General features: G+C 41.9%; 1 protein-coding gene across 5 annotated transcripts in view; it reads right to left on the bottom strand.

Moving 5' to 3' along the window:
* Window positions 1-20,000, bottom strand: part of VPS13B (vacuolar protein sorting 13 homolog B) — a 616,840-nt gene that overhangs the window by 367,890 nt on the left and 228,950 nt on the right. For all 5 annotated transcript variants that reach the window (XM_085896658.1, XM_085896654.1, XM_085896653.1 and 2 more), the window contains 2 exons: window positions 3,983-4,117; window positions 1,004-1,189 (listed from right to left, as the gene is read on the bottom strand). In XM_085896658.1, coding sequence (XP_085752784.1) covers window positions 1,004-1,189; window positions 3,983-4,117 — 321 coding nt within the window. The remainder of the gene's footprint in view (window positions 1-1,003; window positions 1,190-3,982; window positions 4,118-20,000) is intronic.

Here is a 20,000-nt window from a genome sequence, read left to right as displayed (position 1 = left end):
GGTTGTGCCCATTTGTTGGCCCATGACACACATCATCAATTTAACCTAGCTCTTCCATGAGCCTCGCTCTTATATAATATTTTTTATAATAAATAAATAGAGTAAAGCACATGTACATTAACCATAAAAACACCAGCACCACTGCCTTCCCAGTGCTGGAGTGGTGTCTCATCAATGCAAATCTTTGACACTGACCCCACACATGGACTTGAACTGGATAACTGTAACAAGGGCATAAAGGGCATGTGATGAAGCATTTGATGGACAGATTGGTCTTTGAACTATAGCCATTATGGCATGCCATATGGTGGAAAAAAAATCTTTCTTCTTTAGGAACATAAAGAAAGCTATCCAACCACTTGCAATCATGCGACGGTATAAGATTCCCATTTATCTTTTGTAAAACCTCCTTTGAGCTTTCATCACGGCCATATAAACTCTATGGACCGTTTAATGGCCATCGAGTAAATGGGATTTACATGTTCGGAGCATACAGGAAAAATATAAGAGAATGCTTGTTGATGAGGTGATGTTGATGAGACATTACCTTAAGTGAACAGATAATGGAATGTGAATATGATGCAGGTATGACGTATAAGTGGCTTATTCCCATTTCCTTCTCCTCCCTCGTAAGAACACATTGCCTTTTTTGTGCACAGTCTTTTGGCCTGTTTCGCATTCCCATCTGCACTGATAGCTCACCGTGCTTGGAACCCAGGTTCAATTCCTACAGACTACACTGTATATGCATTGATCCATTGTTCACTAATGATCACGCAAATCAGATTCAATAAATTTAACTGATGTCTACTATTGCCTTTGTCATGCACATGATTAATGTACAAGCTCTAATCCTGAGATCAATATCTATAATAGATAACACTACCACCAAAACCTCAAGTTCTGTTTGCTAAATCGTTGCAACTAAACAGATCAGCCATGCAGCAGGACAAGATTAAATGTTCTCGTACCATTGTGCACAGACGTGACATTCCAAAATTACCTGTGCTGAACGATGATGAGGACATATCATGAGGGATCTGTAGTGTGAGTGTTACAAAATGGGCTCCTCCTGTCTGGGACTCCAGCTCATTCTCCTGGTGGAGCCAGTTGGGCCGGTACAAGACCGCTGTGCTTGTGGGTCCTTGGAACAAGGGTATGATGCCCTGCTCTCCAGACTGACCTGTACCTGAAAACATAACCAGGACAAAGTGTTAACACAGATATATTGTTCCTGGAAGGATGAAGGGAAGTTGAATGATCTGGGATTAAACTGCTTTTCTTAAATCAAAATATCAAAACATTTCATCTTAAAGCCAGCAGGTCGTTGCGAGTCTGGGAATTCACAAGACACTTGCGCTTGGTTTCATGTGAGGCCAACACATGGGGCATTGGTACCCAGCATCATTAACAATTGCCTTCAATGCAAAATGGGGTTATTTGTGAAAACATACGGTGCTGTAGAGGCCTGGGGAGAAGATTTTCTCAAACACTTGTAAATTCAAGCATGGAAACAAAGTTCATTGTGGGGGAAAGTTTCACATCACTCATGCATGAAATCCGAGCGTCCCCAGGGTGGCGTAGACAAGAAGAGGGATACGAGGGGGTGGGAGGAGGAATGGAGCAAATGCCACATCTTCAATGAACTCCAGCCATTGGAAACCGAGGCGGAACCAAAACCCAACAATAAAACACGTCCAAATATTCAGGCGTTTAACTCAAATAAAAACGAGGCCAACATGCTGCCAATCGATCTCCATGGTTTGGGCCAATCCTCCACTCTATCACTCAGAGCTGCCATGGTGGCAGCAGGGAGCTTCAGAGGAAAATAACCAAACTCCTGATGCACCCCATGTCATCGCCAGAGCCCTGCAGTTGGCAGGTTCTTACGGCCGTCACTCCAGATGAAAGGAACAGGTCACTATGCAGACAAAGTGGCTAACAACAGAGATGCTCCTGATATATACACACACACACACACACACACACACACACACACACACACACACACACACACACACACACACACACACACACACACACACACACACACACACACACACACACACACAAACACACAAACACACACACACACACACACACACACACACACACACACACACACACACACACACACACACACACAGTAAGCTACTTGCTGGGTTTTTTTTTCTGTGGAACTCAAGTCAAGGTGGATACATCCGGTAATTATCAAAAATTGAATCCCAGAAGAAATATGTATGCCAGAGCCACTTTCGAATCTCTGAAATAATGCAACAACAGTCACAAAACAAGCTTTGTTTTAAACTAAAAGAAAATTATGTCACAAAACCTAGTTATAAACGGTAGCGTTAACACTTTTGGAAACTAGAAGGGCACTCGGTAGAGTGCACAGTGCATACCTCCAATCCGTAATGCCTGATTCACGATAACATATCTGGCACAATACATTATTGAAATTAAATGCTATATATTGTGTTTGGCCCCATCTCTCAGTGATGAAGAATCACTTTAAAAATTAAATAATTCTCAGATCCAGATCTTCACCAAAATCGAATCAATTTGTTGTGGTCAACACCCAACCTGTCCACCAAGTTGTGTCTGAATCCATCCACAACTTTTTGAGATGTCGTGCTATATATCTGTTTCGCCCTTTCTCTCAATGGTGAAGAATCACATAAAAAAATTATTACCGGTACATCCGGATCCAGATTTGGATCTTCACCAAAATTGAATCAATTTGTTGTGGTCACACAACCAACGTGTCCACCAAGTTTTTTTCCAAATTCATCAACAAGCTTTTGAGATATTGGGCAATTTATCATTTTTGGCCGTATCTCTTAATGCTGAAGAATCACTTTAAAAATTATCACATCTGGATCCGGATATTCACCAAATTATAAACAGTTCGTCCTTGCCACACACCCAACCTGCCCACCAAATTTCATCCAGATCCGTCCACAACTTTTTGAGATATCCTGCACACAGACAGACAGACAGACAGACAGACAGAGAGACAAACACAGAGGCAAAGAGGGGTGAAAACATAACCTCCTTCACATTCGGTGGCGGAGGTAATAAATTCAACCAGTGAATTAAAATAAATTAACATGAGGAAGATAATCAGGCATGGCCTCTGCTGGGAGCACTGGGTCACGAAAGCAAACTGACAAGGATGGACGGAAAACTGAGCACACGGATACGATTTAAACTTTCTCACTTCACGAACAAAAGCGCTGTACCTGCAAACACGTCAGACTAATTTTCATCACATGAAGTTCAACCAACCACCTTTTTCTTCATCAGCCGTACAATTGGTCAGCTCACATTACAGCAAAATACTGATTAAAGCGATCCACACGTCCCGGCCCGAGTGAAAAAGGCCCTTGTTATCCAAAACAATATTATGCACAGATGGAAGTGGTGGGTGGGGGGAGGGGAGTGTCTTTGCCAAGCAAAGAACACATCACTCAGAGCGATCAAAATGCTTTCCATTTATCAAATCCAGTAGCGCTGACATCTCTGGCACTTAACGCCAATTTGAAAAGCAAGCAAAACTCCATGGGGCTGGAGAGTAAGCCATAGAACGTGCAGTAAGGCTCAGTGTTCACGGCAAGGTGGAACACAAACACAATTTAGCCGTTGTGTTCGCAACGGTCGCCCCATAATGTTTGCGTTTCAGAAGCGGTCAAACACGCTGCTTTTTTAATTGCCTCTCCAAACGATCACTGCAACTCAAGAGCCAAGCTATTTGGAGTGCCTTCAAAATTAAGAGATCGTGGCTACAATTCACGAGAGTGGCCCTCTGCACCGACGACCCAACAGAATACGACGACGGAAATAAACAGGTTCATGAAATTTGAAAATAAGTTCACGGGATCAACTTTTACAATTCAATCATTCTGAGAAACAACAGTGAGAAAAAAAGCTAATCTCAAATGCACAATTACTCAGGCAGATGTAGACGGCATAAGAACACAACCTGGCAAATGGATGTGCGCTTCGAGCGAAGCCAAAGCTCCTGAGAGGGCCCACACGGCAACGGTGTTGCAAGCCTTGAGCTCGAGCTTGGAAAACGATACTTCAAGGCCCAGTTGTCCGCCAGGTACCTTCCCTCCTGTACACACAAGAACAAAATGGACAAACCAATCAAAATTGAACAAAACCAAGTTTCTTGTAGCAATATCAAGACGATGCCTTGTCAACTTTGTAAACATCGACAAAGTTAAATTAAACTTTAATACCGGTGGAGTTTATTACTCACAAGCATGAGATTTAAGACAAAAAGACGTATATTGTTAACGCACCCTTAAAAATTAGGTCAAGCTCCAAATTGTGGAATTTGTGTCGGAACGGTATGGCATCAATCACGCAGGGCACGTGCACACCACCAATCATGTGACATACCGGTGCAGCGCGCATGACGAGTTTGCCTTTAACTCCGAATGTGCTGGACAACCGTGAGAGATCGCTGCTGTGACGATGACCCGGCCCACCATCCCAACTGACTGAAATGTCACTTTGGCAGCAATTGTTGGATTATAAGATTTTTATTTTTTAAAAATCAACAAATACCTTTGTTACGGAGGCGTTTATTTAAGGCAGGGGGGTTTCCACTATTCCTGTTTTGAAACATGATGCAAGTAACATTCACTCTCATAACAATAATAAATACAAGAATGAAGCAAAAGTAAATCCTATGAATCCCATGGAGGTGTATTGTAAAGAACAAATGATAGAGCACGAGCACAAAAGAGGGAACAAGAGAGAGGGGCGATGTCCATTTTTGTTCAACTCTGTATAATCCCTCCTGTCTTCGTTTGGTTATCGTACATCTATATGCACATTTGAATTTCCAAAAGATGGTTTAAGAAAGGATTTTTCAAATTTTGTAACGCATATAACACTTTTTGGGAAATAAATAAATAAAATTCATTAAATTTGTTTTCTGAAACACAAAATGTGGCGGCTTCACCCCAAAACAAGCCATGCACTAAAACACAAAGAAATGTGGACAGAAAACACGTTTGTGCATCACCATTAACGTAGCGGAAGAGAAGCTTTGTTGTTCGGCTGAAAGAGTCGATATGTTTTTAAGGTATCTTGGTGAACAGCATGTGCTGGTGGGGTTTTAATTGAAGCATTTTAGCAGACAAAAAATAAATAAATAAAAACTCGAGAGTGACAGCTATAGACTTGGAAAGCTGGCATTCAAAAGCAGGTCCAGCTACATTGGGAACATTAGAAGCAGCTGGCACCACTACGCTTGTCCAGATGCTGCTCCATTCAATCACAGAGCCAAGGAAACCTTAAATTTTCGGAATACGGAGCATTGGAGAAAACCACAATATGGGGTGAGCCACAACAGATCGTGCACAACACGTTGCCAGGCACAGAGCTAGCAACTCGATGGGTGGCAGACAAACACGTGAGACTCTGCTGGAGGTGGGTTGTTATTTTTAACATTAATACCACGGTTACTATTGGAAGTTAGCCGAGGCAAGTACACAAGAGAGAAAACGTGCTGAGTTTTTTTTCCTCCCTCTCACAGCAAAGAAGACTCGGTCTAGTCTCAGCAGGGTAGTCTCAAGACTGCAAAAAACAAAAACTGAAATCCTGCGTGGGATGCATACATGTATTCGACAGCTCGCTATCAATAACATTCAAACGTCAAATTACACGGCGTGATTTAAAAAGGTCGGATTCAAGCTCAAACGCGATTTCCCTTTTCCAACAACTCCAAATTAGCAGAGCCCAAAAACACGCTCAGCCCCCTCCCCCACCCTCCCCACGAGATGAAATTTAAAAAAAACACTCCCTGCGAACGCCTTCCCAGATCGTAGGCACAGGTTATCTAGCATCGGCACAGTCACATTACAAATTGTCCGACCTGTACCGTGTGCGCAAGGTGAATAGCTCACTGTGTTCCACGTTTCTGTGTGGACTCAAAAACACACTCGACCTACAAGATGAAAAGAAAATGCCCGGCAAATGAGGAGGAGGAGGAGGAGGAGGAGAAGGAGATTGTGACCATACTCTGTGCAGAGCGTTAGTGCTGCCTAAGCAGTCTCCTTGGCTATTGGGCACAATCCTGGACGGGTCGCCACTCCGACACAGGATCCCAGCAAGCTGGCACTCATTTTGCTGACCTCGGAAGGATGACAGGCCGAGTTAACCCCACCTGGTATTAATTCAACAGCTGAGCGGGACTTGAACTCAGGACCCGAGGATCCAAAGCCCGCCACCCAAACCATTGAGCCAACACCAGGCATAATGACGACACACAAACTCGTGCACACGCACACAGGTTAACACCGGTCATCGTTGACGTTCTTAAAGTGGATTAAGCTGCGCGCTGGAACTAACTGCAAATGCCGAAGAAATAAATTTAAAGATTTTCCTTCCTTTATCCTCCCGTTCATTTTCATCCTTATTTTGTCGCTTGGCTTCCTTGGAAAATATACTTCGCTTCCCCTTCCCTCCATCTCCATATTCATTCTGTCATTTGGCTTGAGGAATGTTTTCTTTGCTTACCAATTTCCACTGGCCGATACAAACAATTTTTATGTCTTCGTTTCATTATTCATACGTATGTTTTGTAATAATCCTCGTCAATGCAAGCAAATAAATCGAGAAAAAGGTTCACAAAACAAAGTTGCCTCACTTTTCCCGACATCATTCCATCCCTTTCGCATCAAGACCGTTGCCTTGGCCCGTAGCAGTCTCGAAATTCTCATTCGCTCAATTACATCCCGAAAGCGCAATAATCTACTGTTCAAAGCGAATATCGAATTAAAGGAGCGAGCGGTTGTGGGTGAGGAGTGGAATCGATGAAAAACATCCCTCCTTCCACAGACGATCACTCGCTGTTCAAAAATATTCAAAACGAGAACAATTCTGCGACGTGAATGTACTCGACAGCATTAAACTAGAATGGACATCGAGTGCGAAAAGCTGTGAAAATGTTGTTATTGCTCAAACGATTGTACCTCATCTGGTTAAGGTCAAACACTATGTTGGAAAACGATTTTAGTGTCGAAGCATAATCCTGGTATCCGCAGCTAGCAAAACTTTCCTTGGGTCGGGTCTCCTTTCCAAGTGCCGTGCCGTATGGCTTTACCATGCAAAGGAATTGTGCTTGTCTCAACAAAAATCACAATTATTTGCAGGCCACTCCACCAGGAATGACTATGAATGGTTTGAAAAACAATAAAACGGTAAAGTCCCGAGTGAATATCACAAAAAAAAAAAAAAAAACACCTTTCCTCAATTTTGCCGTCTCTCGATCCACAAACCACGCACGGTTGCCATAAAGACAGGAGGACCAACGGAGATTTGAGAGAAAACCAAAGCCACGGGGAATGTCGGCGGCGAAAGGCTTGGGGGGGGGGGGTTGAGTTGGGGGAGGGTTTGCATGTGAAATGGAAGAATCTCCTCAGAGGAATAGCAGGAGCAAACCGACCGCATCTGCTTATCCGCAGACAAGCACCCCACTGCTCCCACAAGATTGGGTGGGGTGGCAAAGGCTATTGCGTGGAATGACATTACGCAGCAGGCTTGCTCAGCCAGGCGTGGCCATCCTCTGCTCCTCATCATCTCCCGCACGAACGCATCTTCGTCAAGCCTGTAACAGGTGGATCCCATTTTGCTCTCAACAGTGGCTGCGCGAGGTGCCGAGGAGGGGAAAATACTTCGGTGCTTTAAAAAAAATTTTTTTTTTGCCAAACCACTTGGGCTAAAGCAAAAGACTGCACTCCAGGGCTTAGCATAAGGCACTCCTAATTAAAACCTCTTGGGTGTACTTTTTCCATGGCCTTTGAGGCCGAAGAAACTCGAATGATAACACCAGCAACAGGCAAGAGCTGCAAGCATGCTCTATCTGACAGACTTAACGCGTCTGCTGAAAAACAGAAAAAAAATTCACTGATATGCAGCTAAGTGCGAGGAAAATGGTGAACTTGGAGTGAGAGGTCATTAAAATGTCAGTGCACAATGGGCACAAGTTTTAAAGCGTCCTTCACACGATTTTCCTCTCGGAGAGAGCTGCGGCGGCTCATCGGCACGGTTGAAGTTCTTCATTTCAACCTGGGATCCTTGTGTTCAAATAACAAAATCGAAATACTTTGGGAAACTGACAGTGAAAGCCCACCACATTTGGGATTCGTTTGAATAATTCACCCAAACAGTCATTGCTACAGTTATCCTGTGCAAAAGAAAAGTCAGTATGATTAGTGGTTACATGTTAGTATTATTATTATTTTTTTTAAATAGTTGTCCAAAAACATAATGCACATCGCTCGACACATGCATCACAAAGCTGACACTTCATTGGAAAATGTATCAGTATGTGACAGTCAAAATCCCTTTAAAGAAATATCACTTTCGAAAATTTAATTACTTTTCAACACCGTGCCAGGTCATCATAAACCGACACAGGATGAAAGCTATCATGCTACTGAATTTCTCCAGGTTGGACGCACACAGGAAACCGTGGCTAGAAATATGGGAGTCAGTAAGGCGACCAGATGTCAGCAAGCAGGCTGTGCTCAGGACGGACCCTAACATTCTGGACTACCTGCGGCGCTCGATGTCTGCCGGGACTCCTTCTCGATAGAAATCTCAGAGACGGGCTTGGAATCGGAACTATGCTTTGCCAACAGCTATGCTGGGAAACGGATGCCTTTGAGCATCGCCTAAGACAGGTAGGCAGTGAGGCCCGGCCGGGTGAATGCAACATATCATCTGGGAGAAATCATTTTGAGGTGGAATGCAGAGATGGTGGAAGAATGGTCTTGAGCAATTCTGTCAAGTGTCATCGTCCTCCCCCCCCCCCCCCACCCCAATCAGCAAGAACAGCACATGACCCACGTGCTGAAAAAGTCTTCGATTACTTAGAATGGCAGAAATTTGAGAAACAATTAAAGAGCTAATTAAAATCTTAACAGATCAAAATAATAATCCCTTACATTTTAATCCACAACCAATGCGTTCCCCTCCACATCTCCCTGCTACCACCGACATGAGTTTACACAAAGCCAGAATTTAGTCTTTCAAACTATCTTACCATTTTCAGAAAAAAAAATCTGCAAAATGAAAGTTATTGCCTCAAATAGCAGGACAAGATTCACCCAACCACACATTGGGAGATTTCCATAGTGTGTGTGCTCTGTACTTTCGCTTGTTGGCAAAATGTCTTAAATCACGATGCCGATGAATCTGCCAATCGATCATTGCTCAACTAGGACAACGAAAGAATAAACACGTAACAAAGAAAAAGCGAACGCGGCGTACAAATTGGGATACGAACCTGACTGGGATAATAAAAGTAAAAATTACTCTTCCCTCATGATAACGAAATATGTCAGCGAAGTTGAGAAGATCCGACGGCAAAGAAACTTCGTTGACACCAATAAATGTCAAACTTGGGTTATTTTAACTTTTCATTCGCTCTTTTCCCCCATGGGAGGATTCTCCACAGAAGGTTTATGGATTCGTTAAACCACAGACTCAAGGTGACTACAGAGCAGGAAAAGTCATATTAGGATTGGTGGTGGGAGTGATTAACCCTAAAATCGACTCCCACGAGGAATTTGGAATTTGACCCTGGTCCCGTCACACACTGTCTACTTTTCCAAGGAATACAATGCGATGTTCAAGTGCAACAAAGTGCGAGCCAAGAGGATACCGATCTTGATTTTACTTGCCAAGAGGCTGCCACCACAAGTCCACAACAATAGAATGATGCTTCGTAGCCAGGTTTCGAACATTAAGAAAATTTAAAATTGAAAGCAGATAGCCTGGCATTCCACCAAGTGAGTAATCTTGCTACCACTGAAAATAATACATGCCAGGGGAAAGAAATTTACATACATCTCAACTGCACAATGGCTTGCATTAAACAAAAAGAGGGAATTAAAGAAGTGATAGGAAATGAAATGTACCAGATGGTGAAGTTCAACTTCTGCAGCCATATGAGAAGGTACGCAGTGCTGCAGCTGTGGGCACAGAGCAATATGGACACAGCAGGGGGCCAGACCCAGGCAAAGCTCAGACGTACCTGCTGCCAATCTGCACTGCCTGTCTGCACAGCTGGCGTTTCCCTCTCAACCAAATATTCAGATTCCACAGATATTAGCGTCGATTCCATCCACAGTTCCTGCAAATTTCATTTTCCCCTTCTTCCTCCGTTCCTTTGCGGGAGCCTATTTTCAACCCCTTAGTATATTTTATGGGCCTGGACCTCATAAGGAGGTGTGTGAACGTTTCTACGACCTGTGAACGTTTTGCAGCTGTCGAGGAACTCGGATAGACTTTAAAATGGCAAAGGGCTTACCTTGTGTAACTTTTCATGATTGCTTTATGCAGCTTTCTTTGACGAAAAGAGCATGGGAGGAGTCAATTTATTTATACAATCTGAGCCACCTGGGGTAATTGATTAGGTGAGAGCCGATTGGTTGTCTACACTATAAAAGGAGCCATGCATGCGTCCATCCATCCATGCATGTGTGCAAGTTCCACCAATTGGTTGGAGAGTTCACCTGACTACACCCAAAATTTCTATACTCTGACCACCAATTTAGAATTTACCCTTTTCTCTCAAGCAGCACTTTTATTGTGGATATTATGCAGGTACTTGCTATTATTTCTGACTATTTTCTCTTTAAATTGTGAGTTGAACAGGCAGGCGATGACGACGGGTTTCTGTAAAGTTGTTGATAGCATAATAGGGGAACAGAAAGTGTTAAATATTCTGCTGGTTCGATGTGGGAATGCCCGTTTGCTTTTATGAGCAGTGAGACTAAAGATGGGACAGCTTTGGAAGGGGGAGGGTGATGCTTTGGGGGGAGGAGGGGGTTGAGGACTCTTGGTGTGGAGGGGGGAAGTTGAAGGCTGGGGTATGTAAAGGGGATCGATGCCTTAGCATTGGCAGGGGAAGGGTGAGGACTTGAGGTTGGGGTGGGGGGTGGGTATATGCTTGGGAGAACCTCATTTGCACATGCTGACGGACTGTTGTTGTTTGCGGATAACGCGGTTTTACCATGTGAGACAATCTCTGGCTGATGCTCACCATAACAGCCAGAACGTACAATTGGAATTTAAACGACGACTGTGGTTACCATTGGTTAGATATTTTTGTAGTATGCCATCCTGACAAGTGCAAATAGGCCCGAAATCGGGATAGATGGCTCCGTTTGACGTTTAATCAATATTAACCATAAATCTCTGTCTTTTGACATGAGTGGCCGAGCCGATGCCTCCGGATCTGAGGTGACGCCTTGGTGTGAGCAAGTGCAGGACTTGCATCCATTGGAGATCGGGGGGAGCGCAAGTCACACTCCACACATGTTTACATGTTAATTTCTCTACCGATCACATCATGTGCCTTCTGTTTTCTTGGTTTGCATTTGTAGGAACAATTGTCTGAATGGCAGACAGAATGTTGCTCTTTATGGATTATGCGGTTTTACCATGTGAGACACACATATACATATATATATATATATATATATATATATATATATATATATATATATATATATATATATATATATATATATACCTACATACACATACATATATATATATATACCTACATACACATACATATATATATATATACCTACATACACATACATATATATATATATATACCTACATACACATACATATATATATATATATATACCTACATACACATACATATATATATATATATATACCTACATACACATACATATATATATATATATATACCTACATACACATACATATATATATATATATATACCTACATACACATACATACATACATATATATATATATATATATATATATATATATATATATATATATACCTACATACATACATATATATATATATATATATATATATATATATATATATATATATATATATATACACCTACATACATACATACACACATATATATATATATATATATATATATATATATATACCTACATACATACATATATATATATATATATATATACATACATTCGTACATACATATACAACCGGCGTAGTGGCGTGCACCTGTAATCCGGCTACTCGGAGGCTTGGGTGGAGGATCGCTTGAGGACGGGAGCTCTGTGCTGGGCCGCGCTATGAGAGGGTATAGGGCAGCCCGGAATCATGGCGAAACCCAATCCTTATCCCTGTGTCGTAAGAGGCGACCAGGGTTGCGTCAGGAAGGGCATCCGGCATAAAACCTATGCCAAATCAGTATGCGGATCATAACGGATGATCCGCTGTGGCGACCCCTAAAGGGAGCAGCCGAAAGAAGAACATATATATATATATATATATATATATATATATATATATATATATATATATATATATATATATATATATATATAAATATATATAAATATATATATATATACATATACATATACATATACATATACATATACATACATATACATATACATTTGTATACACACACACTAGTGGGGTTTGACTGCTTATGGAGAGACGGCATATATATCTTTAGTCTCACTGCTTACACATTGTAAGCAAAAATGAACCGTGCTTCCCATTGTCTCGGGTTGCTCAACTGCATTTGTTTTTTTTTCACTTATTTAAAAAAAAAATTTCATTTATATATATTTTCATTTATGGATGCTTTCCAATGGTTCTGTGATTGTTTCCTGGTGTATCAGCTTCAATGTCCGTCGGCACACAAAATTACTGTGCTTTCCCATTGTCTCGGGTCTCTCACCTGCATTTTATTCATTTATTTTTAAAATTTATTTATTTTCATTTATTTATATTTTCATTAACGGATGCTTTCCGATGGTTCTGTGTTTTTTTTCCTGGCATATCGGCTTCGATGTCCATCGGCACACATAATTTCAGCTTTCTACGTCACCCGCAAGGGACCAAACTTTAATATCAGTCAGTGAGTGTTTAGAATGAGCGATATTTCTTCGTATATACTATAAGAGAGATGTTTGTCTGTCTGTCTGTTTGTGTCATCATTTTACTCAGAGATAGGAAACGGACTATCGTCAAACTTTCGGAGGTTCATCAGTGAGTGTCGGAGAGCGTTTTGGACAAAAATAATTTTTGAACATTTTGAAGAAAAAAAAAAGTTGGATCTAAACTATCTTTATCGTGCTTCATCGGTGGGGTGTTATATCATAAAGCATGGCATGCTTCAAGAAACAAAGTTAAGCTGGTTGTACCCTCTTTTACAACTCACTTTATATGCAACAACACCAATCGTGTGATACCTTTCAAAAGGATCACCGGTCATTGTCTGAAAATACCCATTCCAAACTTTGGGTATGACTACGTCCTGAGAGGAGATGGGCACCACCAATCTGTACTTCCCAAGGAAACACCATATCCAAATTATGGATAAATATTAAACACCAATGTGACACTAAAATGATCTCACATCTCCAAGGTCAAAGGTCAGTCACAGACACGGCCAGTGAGACTTCTGCATTATCGAACCTGGGACTTTCCTGATACTATTTCAAAAACGCACCAAGATTTAATAAGCTCTGTGGTAGTTGTTAAACTGAAGCAGTGTGTAAATTTTCCCTTTCCTCAACCTCTGTACTCCCAAGTTGGTGTAGCTGCATACTCCAACCTGGCATCATTGTCACACCGTTATACAATTGCACCAAAATTTGATCAGCTCTTCCTTTACTTGCATTGAGGAGGTGATGCAAAATATCAGCATTGAAAGACAAAGTATTTTTGAGCTTTCATAAGAACAAGCAGACAACAGAGCAACATAGCTGGAGAAAACTCACTGATAAGGCAAGGTGTGTATGCTTCAATCTTGCCTGAGTTTTAAAGGAACACTCATTGAAATTAATTTTATTACTTTTCGCGGACAATCCCGTTTTATTAATTTTTGCTCAAGCAACCCACCAGCCCATGGAGCAATTATTCATAATCTTGAGAACCGACTGGATTTGCAGGCTTCACTTTGCAATCTGCCCCCATGGATATCTGGGTACAGATCATGGACTTCACCGAATTGTTTAGCGTCAGACTACATGTTCCGACACGTTGCATATTTCAATCAAGCTCACGGGATATGCACAAAATGGACAGGGGAGCACAGTAATACAACACCTCAATGTTGTTATTGCCATTAAATTGAGAAAGAAAGAGGCTTTTCAAAGAAAGTGCTAAATCTGTCTGAGCAAATGGCATCGGGTCAAACACCAAGCAAACAAATTTTTCAAGTTTCCAGTAAAAATGTCAGAGCAGCTTTGCACACTGCCTTTCAGAGAGTTCTATTCTTTTGTGGTTGTAAAAGTTCCCTACCAGGGACCTGCCATGTGGTAAACAACAGATTTTATGGGCCGACTGCTTGCCTGTAAAACTTTACTGAGCAATGCAACCTAACACGCAGTACACCTAAAGTCCAGTGGCCGTGAGTGCGCTTGCTGTCCAAACAATTCACGAATTTTAACAAGACTGAGGGCAGCATTAATCTGCAATTTTCCACAAAGTCAGTGTGTGATTGGACCAAAGGCAATGTTCCTGCACCTTGTGTGGTGTTATGAGCAAGGCAGGCCCAATTCCTACTTCCTGTTTCACTACGCTGGAAAATGGGGACGTGTTGGTGCAGTGCAGGCGGGCAAACTTAACAACACATAATTGAGAACAAAAGCAAGAAGGAAAAAAAAACAAATCCCCCCCAGGTACGACAAAAGTGCTCATCTACATAGTACAGGGGAATTAAGGGGTTCATGGCAGTAGAGAAAAAGAGGGGGGAGGAGTTCAGCAGCAGATCAAGCTGTGGGGCTTAATGTAACCAACTATTTATTTGTAATTGGCCAAAGACAAAAAGGTCATTGCTCCATAAACACAAGACCTAAACTGCCATCATAACACAGACACTGCTTCAACATCCTCTGCTGCACCAGGCTCTTTCACAGCAACAATTATGGCACACTAATGACACACAAGAACTTTGCACATGAGCATGAAGTGCATTTCACCATTATGTGCTGCAACCTCCGATAGCTGTACTGGTAGAAACAAAGGCATCCGCAGCCTAAGGTAGGGTGGGGATGATCGTCTGGCATTGCACGACGAGTACTGAATGAAAACACTCAAATTGATGTGGTTCCTGTTAATTGATCCACTTGTTGCAAGACTTTTGTCATCATCGCTTAGCCAAGTCGTTAAACTGTGTGGCAGAAGATTTTATTTTAACCACAAGTGTGGGGACTTGTGGAACAAAGGGTTATGAGACAACAGGCAGAAAATGGGACTACAGGGAAACAAGTACACTAAACAGACACTTGCCAAAATGATTATACACATTTAACCCCTTCAAAGCTACATTTTCATTAACAGCAAACATCATGTGTTAAAACTCATTGGTTATGGTTTCGCACTTTATTCTTGAGCTATTGACAACAGGTCTCGATTGCTCTCTGCTGCACAAGGGAATGGGATTTTGACCGATGTTCATTTTCATTCACTGTGAAAGATACTTGCCAAACGAGGAAAGGTTTCACAGCCTGGTGTCAAAAAACTTGCACCCACTTGCACTCTGACCTTGTGTTAAGATGTGGGGACACCCCCTTCCCATAACCATTTTAGAAGACCAATGCAAGTCAACTTTTCTTTGTACTAGTATGACTGAGTGTTTCTTTAGGTTTCTGTTTGAAACACGATGAACAAAAAAATTTGAAACGTAAAACTAAATATGAACAAGTGGTGCCAGGCACAACAAATCCCACCCATTCAAGGCATAAAATCTTTGGGACCCTACCGATCTTCACAAATATGCATTTTTCACTACATGAATGGGAATGATTTTAAGTGACAAATAGAATAAGGTTCACTAGAAGCTTAGTTTGAAGTAAATCAGATCATTTTTGGCAAAGTTATGGGCGAAAAACGATTTTGATCTTTTCATGACCTTGACCTTGACCTTTGATCCAATTGGACCCAAAAGTTAATGGGATCGTCCAAGGTTCATTTCCCACCTGTAGCTTAAATTTGATAGTGTTTGCTAAAGCCGTTTTGCCATAAAGTTGCTAAAGGCCCGGTCACACCTTAACGTTTTAGCCAACGATGGCAACGTATTAAAATGTATCTAAAACGCTGGCTTACGTTGAACTTTTGATGTTTTTTTTTAAGATTCGGACGTATTCATAGCGACTTGGTCTTATGTATAACGCATTGGTAACGGACACAGAACGTTTCGTTGTGTTATAGATAACTTATACCAACGAATGCTGAACCTGTTGTCGGCCTACACAACCGATGCCCAACGATAGTCTAACTTAGGCATAGCGCGTTGCATGCATACCCGACGATGTCGTGACGTAGCCTATTAAAAGGCTGACGCACAACGATTCGAATCATAACTGCCATAGAAATGGAAGTGACAACATCGCGGTCACACCTTGGCGATCTTGCCAGCGTATGCCGACCTAAGAAAAATGTGTCTAAAACGTTGGGGCACGTCAAAAACGGTATGAGTAAGTTTGGTATACGTGAGTACAACGCTAAAGTACGCTATCATACGTCGTAGTAAGTAGAGTACGTCAAGGAATTTTAAACATGTTCAAAATTTTTGGACGTACTCGGCGTATGACACACGTTCCGCATGCGATGGGGATAAGTTTTACACACGATATGTGGACGCTTACACACGTCCACAAACGCTACTTATAAGCTAGTCATAAGTCGAAACACGTCACGGTAATGTCTGTTTTACGCGAAACTTATTTCTAACTTATGTTTGACGTGCTTTGAACCAATTCTGTACGTAGTCCCAACACACATCGACGTATGTAGACGTATTCCAATGACGTCTTCCGGTCGACAAAAAAAACTAAATTAACGTGTTTCTAACTTACAACTGCCATATAAAGACGTGTTCCCAGCGGTTTTGGGAATTGGTATATAAAAATGCTGCTCATAAAAGGTTAACCCAACAGTGTTTTCGAGTCCTTTTTGAGTCGATGTCCATGTCAGCAGTAACAGTATCAGTATCAGTATTAGTATTAGTATTAGTAATAGTTTGTTCATGTTGGCAGTAGTAGGCGAGTGTGAGGGGGAGGGTGTGGGTTATGATGGATCGTCCTTGCGTCCGCGTGTCCACGGGTAGGAGACATCTTTTCACCATTGTTCGAAGTTCTTTGTGGCTAATTTTTTATGGGGCTTTTTCAACAATTAGCTATAGCTTGTTTTTACGATTTAGGTCTATTCATAACGGGTTGGACAAATGCACAATGAACTAATAATGTGCATAGAGCGCTTTGATTACTTATAGATACGATATACCAACGAATAATTATCGTGAAGCCGGCGTTCACAAACTATGCCCAATGATAGCCTAACTTATCCATATCGTGCGGCAGTTTATCTTTGCTGGTGATGTAGGGTTTGCTATTCATAGGCTGCCACTCAACGATTTAAATGGCTGCATCTCCACTATTGAAAGTAGACGCTTGCGCTCAACAATTGGATTTTTTTTACACTCAACGACTTTCAAACGGTACCACTCAGCTATTTTCATTGTTTACAATGAACGATTTAAATTGCTGTCACTCGCCTTTGTTTTTTGATGCTGGGGTTCGGAAATTTGAAGCGTTTCTTCTGAACGTGTTAAAACGCTCAAACTCGACTATTTTAAATAGACGCTGCCGATGGACAATTGGAATCATAGCCAAGCTAGACATCGAAGTGTGAACATCCTCGTCATGCCGAAGAAAAGTTTGAAGAATGCTGCAAATAAGTGTCCTGGCCGTGGCCGTGGACGCTGACGCAAGGACGATCCATTATACCGACGTCTTTCAGCCTATGAGTAACTTAAAAGTAACGTCTGTCGATGTGTGGCAACGATCGCGTAACGTGCCAACAACACGTTAATCATAGGTTAGAAATAAGTTTCGGGTACGCTAAACATTACCTCGGCGTGTCTCAACTTATGATTAACTTACAAGTAGCATGTGTTGACGTCTGTCAACGATCGCAGACCGTGCATACAACTTGTGGCCAGCGTAGCGGAACGTGTGAGTCATACGCCGGCATACGTCGTGAAATTTCAAGCATGAAAAAATTTGAGGACAACCAAAAAGTACAACGTTTAAAGCCAGCGTACGACGACGTATGGCAGTGTTTTTCAGCGTGCTCTCAATGTTATCAAAACTTACCCATAACGTATTCAACGTGTGCCAGCGTTTTAGAAAAAAAATTCAAAAATCGGCATACGTTGGCTAAAACGTCAAGGTGTGACCGGGCCTTAACAGACAAACAGACAAACAAACAAACCGGACGATTACAATATCCCGCTCCCTCCCTCCGGGGCGGGGGGGGGGATAATAAATACATCTACGATCAAGAACTGAGAGTTTCTTGGAAATCGAGAAGCACCGAAATGCAAAAGGCAGCAAGTGATGGGTCGAAGCAGGTGACAATGCTTCAAGAAACAAAAAGACGACTGGATGGACACGAGGACGTAACGTAAATCCAAGCTTTCACCTTGAAATGACGTAAGCTGTCAATACGGGACTTTTGAAATGCTCGGTAGGAATGCGCAGAAACCTCCAGCAACGAGGTTCAGAGAGGCGGATAAACGTATTTTGTGTGTGCTAGGTAAGGATTGTAGCATAAAATGGCTCACAAAGATTCGAAAAGAAGCAGGAAATACTTGGAAAAGTACCCGAGAGAAAGGGGTGTGCCTGTGCACAACGAAAGATTTGGAGAACTTTCTGATCAGCCAGCCCAAAAAAAGTTGGCATCTTGAAGCCCGTATTGCATAAACTTCCGAAGATGTTGGCCGTTCACAAAAATGCTTAAACGCTGAACTGATTGATAAAATGAGGGTTAAAAAAAAAACAAAAAAAAATCTACATAAGCTCATGTCAGCACCGAGTCGAGTTAAATATCAACTTTGGCAATCAAGTGAGCATGATGACACCCAGCACACAATAATATCATCATTCTGAAAAGTGTGTCCATTGACATTACTCAGAGGATGATGATGCGTGATAGTCGGGTGCATTGCAACATTGCAGTTCAGCGTGCACATCACCACCCAATATACAATTGTGTAACATCGTGTCATAAAAATCCCAATAACTCGATGATTGTAGCAAAATGATGAAATAACCGGAAGGAAAATGAAACATTTTTCTGTCTCTCACCCCCCCCCCCCACCCTGATGACTCGGCGAAAAGTAAGAAACGTTCGGTTGAGAAAAAGAGGCAACGGAGAGGTTAGTACACCATAAAGGACATGGGATATGAATGTATGCTTTCTATGCAAGATAAATTATTATAAAATCTATTCTCATAGATTGCACTCTCTTGTGTTCAGATGCAATTCAGGAAGTAAACTTGCTTAGTTCATTCGAAGCAAGCAAATAGCAAGTTCTGCTTTTCCTCCCATATATGAAAACACCTCTCGTATGCCTTTCCCGTTCAGATCTGCCAGCCAGGCCTTCCCAATAGCTGGTCGCCATTGACCTATTAGGTACACCCTATGTATGCATATACATGGCTTTTCCGCTTTTCCTGAGGAATGTGGTTGCCAGTTAGGCCCAAGGTAGTTTTTAAGTGGAAGAATGTTATTCTCCTGTCAGATTTAACTATATCTTTACTGCACCCAATTATTCCTACCTTCTGGGGGGGGGGGGTGAGAGGGTGGAGTGATCATCCAGAAAAGTTTTTAAGCCAAGTCTTTCACGAAGTGGCTGGCGAGACCTGATGTTGAACTGAAGGTGACAGGCATTTGTAATTTAGCACGAATTCCTCTGAAAACTCCCTTCCATTTCACAAAGCACAATGTAGGATCTTCCATGTCCACCAACGAATCCGAGTAGATGGGAAACCAAGTTTACCATCCATCTTCAGGAGAGTACACATTGATGTATTGCCCTGCACACGGAACACCGGGATGATAGTATATAGTTGGGCTGAGATTCAAGCAATGGCTAGGAATCTCAGAGGCAGGTGGACACACCTCTAGAATATCGTG

This window comes from Eptatretus burgeri, chromosome 9, assembly GCF_056783735.1.
Source record: "Eptatretus burgeri isolate ZD-2024b chromosome 9, Ebu_testis_v1, whole genome shotgun sequence".
Classification (NCBI taxonomy): Eukaryota; Metazoa; Chordata; class Myxini; order Myxiniformes; family Myxinidae; genus Eptatretus; species Eptatretus burgeri.
This window is presented reverse-complemented; position numbering and strand designations above follow the sequence as displayed.